This window comes from Gavialis gangeticus, unplaced genomic scaffold, assembly GCF_001723915.1.
Source record: "Gavialis gangeticus isolate Ggan-Ray unplaced genomic scaffold, GavGan_comp1, whole genome shotgun sequence".
NCBI lineage: Eukaryota > Metazoa > Chordata > Crocodylia > Gavialidae > Gavialis > Gavialis gangeticus.
Window position 1 is genome coordinate 104,842,516 of NW_017729024.1, and position 8,081 is coordinate 104,850,596.

At 39.1% G+C, this 8,081-nt stretch overlaps 1 protein-coding gene across 5 annotated transcripts in view; it reads right to left on the reverse strand.

Moving 5' to 3' along the window:
• FOCAD (focadhesin) overlaps positions 1–8,081 on the reverse strand; it is a 318,854-nt gene that overhangs the window by 11,782 nt on the left and 298,991 nt on the right. For 2 of the 5 annotated variants that reach the window (XM_019517493.1, XM_019517492.1), the window contains exons 30-35: positions 6,272–6,391; positions 3,860–3,982; positions 2,709–2,786; positions 2,285–2,356; positions 1,982–2,084; positions 594–674 (exon numbers count right to left, since the gene is read on the reverse strand). In XM_019517493.1, the coding sequence (XP_019373038.1) occupies positions 594–674; positions 1,982–2,084; positions 2,285–2,356; positions 2,709–2,786; positions 3,860–3,982; positions 6,272–6,391 (577 nt within the window). Of the gene's footprint in view, positions 1–593; positions 675–1,981; positions 2,085–2,284; positions 2,357–2,708; positions 2,787–3,859; positions 3,983–6,271; positions 6,392–8,081 lie in introns of those variants that run through there. The other 3 variants (XM_019517494.1, XM_019517495.1, XR_002097361.1) reach the window with 3 other exon arrangements.

An 8,081-nucleotide genomic window follows, 5' to 3' on the forward strand; every position in this document is an offset into this window, starting at 1 on the left:
AACACCATAGACTTACAAAGAGTTCATGCCTTTGAATATTCCCCACCCCAGCAATTGTACACCGCATATTAAAATCATTGTCTAAGAAAGTCTTACCACCTGGTAACCCTATACTGATTCAGTCACCATGCATGGGGTCTTACCTGTCTTCCTATCATTTCATGGTATTGGAGCATCTTAGTGCCTTTACCTCTGGCTGCATGACTAACTGCATGTTTTAGATGGCATCAACATAGACTAACTATGTAACTACCATTCTTTCCAACTCTACAAAGCCATGTAAATAACCATGATTTTTAACATTTCCTAATAACATTTTAAATCTGTTCAGAAAAGAGTGAATGTAAAAAATTCAACAGAAAAATCAAGTTATAATGCTGTCTTATGTAAGTATTCTGTACCGTTGGTAATGTAAAAATATTTCCCACATATTTAATGTTTTTATTGTAATATACTTAAATGAAATTGAGTTTTTTTAGGATCGATCCGTGATTTTTTTTCTTAGCATTTCTAACAAGCAAAAACATTTATGCAAGAGTCAATTTAGAGCAGCATCATTTTTCCCATAGTTAGGGAATTTTCTTCTTTCTTACCTTTCTTTCCTCCTTCAATGACATAATCAATAGCTGCCCTAATAAAGCTGTTTTCAGGCAAGTAGCTGAAGTCTGGAGGAACTGGAACAAGAAAAGACTTTGAAATGTGTCAACAATGTGGCAGGAAAAGTAAGAGATTCCTGGTTCCAACTACATTCAAAAAGTAAGCATGAACTATTTACAAATTTGTCAACATTCTGTTACAGTGATTATTTTTATTAGACCAAAGGATTAATGCAAATATAATCACTTTTTCCTCTTGCCCTCTTCTTTCCAAATTCATGTAGGGTTAGTAAAAGTTGCCATACTGCAGCACTGAAAAACTAGTTTGTTCATAAACTGAGAACCTATGATGATGGAAACTTCCTCCCTCAACCCCCTCCATAACACATATGCACAGGCCTAATGTGCCTCAACCCTAACCTGGAAGTAATAACACAGTCACACTTGATGCCTACTCATTCTCTGGTGCCTGCCAGCATGCATGGTCAATGAGATATTTTTGTGGTTTGAACATGTGTCGTCTTGATAGTACCAACTCACTGATAGCATGGGTCATTAGCTCCCTTTAATGAACACATATATTTCATCAATCATTTATCTAGTAGATACCATGCAGTGATAATTTCTCATCATTAGCAGAATGAAATTCACCTATTTGCTAAGGGGAAATTGAGAGTCTGTGCCCCACTTTACATTCTATGTGAGCCTGCAAAATAGATGTTAAGCGGTATATAGTCCTAAAGCTTCCCCTCTTACTGGGGGTAAATTCCATCCTCAGTAAACAGCAGTGCTGCACTTCCTTAGGAGGCTGACTGTGTGCTTCAACTAATCACAGAACAGCTCTTTACAAACATACAGTTCTTAAAAAATTACTCGTTTTCCTTTTCGCAGTAGCTGGTTTCCAAATGATTGACATATTTAAGAGCAGAATCTCCTGAAATATGAAGTAGGCCAAACCAGATATCCGATTAGCTCTCAGAATACAGAATACACATTTTACTTACAAAAACCGAGGGAAAGGCCTTTCTGCACAATTTTAAACCAAAACTGTGAACTATTCTGTAAGTTTCAAGCATACACACTCACTTTTTTTTAGATATTATTTTAACACACAGATTTGATAGGAACATGTTTTATGGAGAGCTTCACCAAACACAAATATGTGGGTGGATTTTGCACTGAACAGCACTGACTTCAATGGGACTCTGCTGGAGCATAAACATCAATTATTTGAGCTTGCTGTTCTGGTGTGTTGAAGTGTGAGCTCTCGAGTCACAAAGGCTGTCCTTTCACTTTATGTGGGTACCAAACCTAGCATAAGGAGGCCACTGACTGAGGCCTCTTGGTGCTACCACAGTGCATTCTTACCAACAAAAACTTCTTACCAGATGCCCTGCTCTGGTCTGAGGACAAACTGGACAGATGAAGGTGCCCTAAAAGCCAGGCTGCATTTGTCTGCAGGGCAATCTGTCCAGAAACACTGACTATCTGTGGAGACAATCATAGGACATGGATTAATATTTCTAGCTGCAATTAATGCTGGTTACCTCATCCAGTACTTCAAAAGCAAACCAACACAAAATGTAAGTTATGCTTAAAAAAAATCAATTTGGCCCTTCACACAAGGTATCATAGCACTAGGTTTACCAAGTAGAATCAGAAACAGACATGACACACCACCCACTCACCTGAATCAAGGTTCTGATGACTTCATTAAGTTTATTTTGAAACTGGGAAGACTGAATAGTGTCCAATTTCAACTGCCAAGGAAAAGGAAAAATGAGACAATGACATATATAACTAGTGAAGGAAGAAGAAGGTTACTTCTCATTGCCACCAGCTCCAAGTATGCTTGAAAGCAACCAGAGACAAATTCTGTTTTGACAGACCTTCTGTCAAAGTGTTGTACAATTAATTCAACACTGCAGAACACTGAATGTGGATATATTAAATGACTGTTAGTTATTTAATTGTGTATTGACAACATTCCCTTACCAACCCAAAACATACAAAAAAATTCTCAGAGATATGATCTCATTGTATTTTTCAGGTCATACCTTGACACTTTGTTTCTAAAGGAAACTAAAGGTTTTATGTGCTTGTTTCTTTTACCTGTATCGTGGCTCCTTCAGAACCCACCAATGCAACCAACCCATTCACAGCAGCCAGGCGCTGCATTGTGGGAGACTCCTGAAAACACAAATCAAAATGAATGCAACCCAAAGGGCTGTAATATGGTGGACACAGCACAGAACCATTTTCTTCTCAAAAAGAGGGCACTGTTTTCCTTTTAACTCTAAAGATTACACCTATTCTTTTCCTACCAACAGACTTCTGGACCAGGCTTCTGGATGAGGAACACTGCTACCCCTCTAAAATGAACTGCATTATATAGGACCTCCCTCTTCTTTCTCACTGAAACAAGCAGGCATTTCTCATTGATGCAGCACCCTTCTATAACGTATTTTAATCTAATACCTTTAACATGAAGTATGCCTGGAAACATGCTCAGATGACCTAGTCTTCAAACATGCTGTTAAAACCCTGTGTTGCTGTTAATATTTACCTTATAGTCCTATCTTGGGGAATTCATTTAGGGGTTGCTTTTAAAATTACATTTTATATGTAATTTTTGGTGCAAGAGGCTAAATTATTAGTACAGAATTGCAAGTATAACAAATGAATACATTTCACTCAGTTCTCTATTCAGTTACAGTGACAGTGATTAATGTTACCTTCAGTAAGCCTAGAATTGTTCAGCTCCAGCTACTACTGTAAATCCAATTAAAGCATCTCAGTGTAGCTGCTGTATTCACTGGGCATAGCAATGGCAATTACTGGCTCATAAAAGCAGAGCTACAGCCATTTATTACTTAATAAAAAAGCCATTCAAGAGGGTAAATTTACAGTAAAATGGCAAAGCACAAGGATCCCAGGATTCTACTAGTTTAACTTTTGTTATGGAGTTCCTCACTCCAGTAAGGAAACTGATGTCAGGCTGAGCACTTGGAGCTTTGGTTGCTACTCAGGATGAGTAAAGGTAACAGAATGGAGCTCTCAGCCCAAAAACAATAATTGTTTTTTTGTAAATCAAGAAAGCTCAGTTTTTTTCTTATATCAAACTAGAGAGATTACTGCTTCTAAAAGTAAATCAAATCACCTGCTCCAACAGTGAAACTATTCCTGATCTCCATTTCTTCCCCTTTAATGAAATAAGCTCCTTAGCAATTTCTTTATAAAAGGATAGAGACAGTCTCCTCTACCTCTGCAAGTACAATCTTTATCCAAGCATGTAATAGTCTGTTGCTCAGGTCTTCTGCTTTTCCATGTCCAAAGACTGACAAACCATGAACTATGGTACCCAGTGCCAAGGCATAACCAGAAGTCTATAAAAAAAACAAAACAAGGAAAAGACAGTAAAAACAACTGCCACAAAGGCAGGGTAGTGTGTGGGTGTTTGCGCATACACTCCCCACCCTCCCCCACACACATTTTTTCCCCCAAAATAACAGCTCACATCTTCATTGAGCAGTACTTCACACTGACATATTCTATATACTGTAATTTCTGTTGTCAACCAAAATGCTGGTACTTTTAAAACAAATAGTTGGCTTAAACCAGAAGTGTTTAACTCCTACCCCATAGGCCAGATCTGGCCCATCAGGCTGCATCATTCAGCCTGCAGGGCTTCACCAGGGTCTAGAAATTTGGCAGCAGGGGAGCAGAGCCAGTGGTAATTGCTGCACCCCTACTGTCAAATTTCTGAACCTATGGTGAATCACACAGGCCATATAACGTGGCCCTGAACACCAGATCTGGCCAGCACATGGCTGGATCTAGGTACATGAGATGGGGCTGGTGCATGACTGGATCTGGGAGCACAAGATGGGGGTGGTCTGCAGCTAGATCCAGTTCCACGGGATAGGACCAGCATGTAGCTGGATCTGGATGCACAGGATTGGGCTTACATCCTGGATTGCAGCCATGGAATGACCCCATGCAGGATTTGGCCTGTGGGCTGACTCTGTGTCACTCATTTGGCCAACAAGGCTAGACAGTTGAGTGCCACACGTACAAATCTAGTGCCATTGATGCAGCTAGTTACAAAATACTGACTCCTATGTATGGCAGTATACTGATTAAGCATGTATGTTTGTGCATATATCTGTATACAAAGGAATCATGTTACCCTCTAATGACCAGGGAGCAAAAAAGGATCCAGGGACTGCTACTACCACCTGTCAGAACTTGTGAGGTCAAGTAACAGAGAATCTTTTCAAAGGTAATGAACAAGGGTTCTAGTTCTGAGAGAGAGAAAGATTTAGGTCAAGAGTGAAATTACACCCCAATGTTGCAAATATATAAACAAATGCTAAACTCTAAGAATATACATAATCCTACTGAAATCAGTGGATTTTGGATGTAATTGAAGTTAAGCATTTGGAAATACTCAGGGGTCTTCTGAAGCTAGAGAAGAGGAAGATGCCACTGGATGGACATGATCTAGCAGCTGAAATACCTGGACACTTCCCATTACAAGAATGGAGTCTTAACAAAAATTTCTACACTAGAGTAATTTTTGTGTTTTAGAGTAGGGTGTTCCCCAAGTCTTCGCAGGGTGCATGACATTTCATCCTATGAATGTCTCAAGGATCAAGTTCTTACCCATTCATGTTTGCATGAAACACCAACATTCTCGTTCACCATTACGCAGCATTCTTGTAACAACCACAGTAATTTTTCATATAAGATGGTAATATTTGGAAAGTACATCATATGACTTAGCTTCTTTACTCTGAGTTAGCAGTTGAAAAGAAGGAAAAACCAGCACCATGAGACCAGCCAGCTGTCTGCACATGTTCAATGGGTACCCAATAACCAAAGGCTACAATATGGAAGCCTCTGTATTAGAGAATGGTTTTCTAACATGAAGGAAAATGGTTAGAAAAGAAATCCCTAATTTTACGTCTCCAAAAAAGTAATAGGCTGCTGATTATTGTGATTATTGCAAAGATCAGTTTTGATTCTGACAGGTTGTATAACACCACATTGTCAATCAGTGGATAGTAGAAAGACAGGAGCAGCACTGAAACTGGGTTACTGATACTCAGGGAGTCAAATTGTGACTGATGAGCAGTCAAGGGATTCTGAGGTAATGGGAAGATGCTGAGCTGTCATCTGTTAGTGGGAAAATTCAGTACCAAGTGGGTAAAAGGCTACCTGAAGAAATCTGAGTTTGAAACATCAATCTGAATTGGTTAGGACTGTGACTATGATCTGCTGTTTAAAATCTACAGGAAGATTAACATTTAGTTGTCCATAAATCAAAAGAGAAAGGTAAAGAAAGGATATTTGCCTAGGAAGAAAAAACCTTGGGAATGCAACTGGAAAAGTGTAAGCTTTACTTTTAGACATACTTATATATATAAATTCAGTTTTTATTTCATATTTTAGTAATAGAGTATGAGCTGCTGCTATAAGAAATATATGAATAAAACAAATGGCCTTGAAGGTACCATCTTCAAATTACACTGTTTCAACAGATACCTGAGAGGTCCTAAGAGACTTCCATCTAATATTGGCATAGGTGAAAGAGGATGCAATGTTTATGGTACAAAAGAAAGGACATTTAAAAAGCATAACAGAAAGTAAGGAATCCATGTTGTGGATACAACCTGCTGATTATTTTCTGTTAAAGTCTGCAACTTGTTCATAACCTTGTCAGCTTCCTCTGCTTCTATGATTCTAACACTGAAAGCAGAGATGCAGGAACAGGCAATGGAATAGGCAAGGATCTAATAAAAGGAGATACAGTTAAAAAAAATACAAGTCAGAGAACTTAACATTACCCAGGGTAGCATCAGTTTCAGTTATTTAACTGTAGATTCCACATAGTGTTACTTGTAACCTTGGTGTTGCTAATGGGAACACCAAGGTTCCTAGCTATTCCACGCTGGATAACCAATAACTCCCCCCTCAAATTCAACCATATCTAGTTTGAGGAAATGAGAGAAATAAAATGTGGAGACTGCCATGAAGATGCACTGTATTATTAGATGCACTGTAAAACCATGAAACCTAAATGAGTTTCCACATGGTTTCCAATGCTGCTGTATGCTTTGTATTAAGTGTAGAACACCACCCAAAACAGAACAGTTGGCCACTAACAAGAAATATTATAATTAGGCCACCGGCAGACATGGAAAAGGTGTTGGGATCTGATGCGCAATCCCAACAACTGTGCTTCCTGCTATGCCACACAAACGCATGGTTAGAGGCATGACTGTGGAACTGAGCATCAGACCCCATTATGCCATACTGCCAGTGCAAGGGGAACCTAGGATCATGATCCCAGGTCACACCTGTACTGGCAATCTTGGCTTCTGTGGCTTGGAGCCCCATCAGTTGGCTAGAGCTCTCAGCCATGTGCTCCCATGGCTGGGAACTCTGATCAGCTGACAGGGTCCCCAGCTACAGGAGTGCAAGTGCCCCCCCACCCCATCCCCCAGCTGAAAGGTCCAATCACTGACCTTGCTTTGGAGGCCACTGGTCACACTCAATTAAAGGTGTGATAAGAACCAACCACATAGTTGTTATTACACAAAATATATGTAATCACTTCTTCACTTATTCCTTGTTTTATCAGGCCATGAATTGAACAAATGTGTGGCTATGTCATTACTAAAGAAGTGATTAACCAGTTAATTACATCTCAACTGTAATATGCATCAGGACCCTAGAAGTTATGACTTACTGATACTCTCCAAATGTATGAAAACCTTATGCTGAGGCAACTCAGTGCTCCAACCCAGACTGGATGACCAGTTATAAATATTGAGCAATACTAACAATTACTAGTAACTGTTTGTTAGTTAGGTATTTACAGGAAAGCCTTGCAATTTGCGAGTCACGGTTTTGAATATTTGTGGTGTGCTGCACCAATCCATGCTCTCTTGCCACATGGCATGATGACACTTTGTTACTGTGCTCTGGTAATACTTTTACATTCAGTACATTGCAGTATCAACTAAAGGTTTTATTAGAGCAGGGAATAAAATGCTAGTTAGCATTTTATTGGAATTATTGTCTCCAGCCTATTATTGGTACAGTACAGTATTCATGGATTTCCCCACTCATGGGGATCCCTAGAATGTATCCCTCACGAATGGTATGGGTCTCCTGTACTGTCTTTTTGGAGAAATGTTATGATATATCCTAAATTCATGATTCTAGAAAATAAAGTTTACAGAAGATGGGTTCATAAGGACATTTTCATAGTCTCAGAAGCAGTATACAAAGGAAAACTGTTTCATACTGGTAGTACAGTATGAACCTATGCAAGCTTCATCAACAGCCATTATGAACTCAGCAAGACCTCAATTCTTTAATACTAGAAAATGCTAAGAGAAAAAAATCTGGCCAGGATACCAATATTTTCTCTCTCTTCCCAAAGGGTAAGATAAGACCTTTATTTATTTATTGACA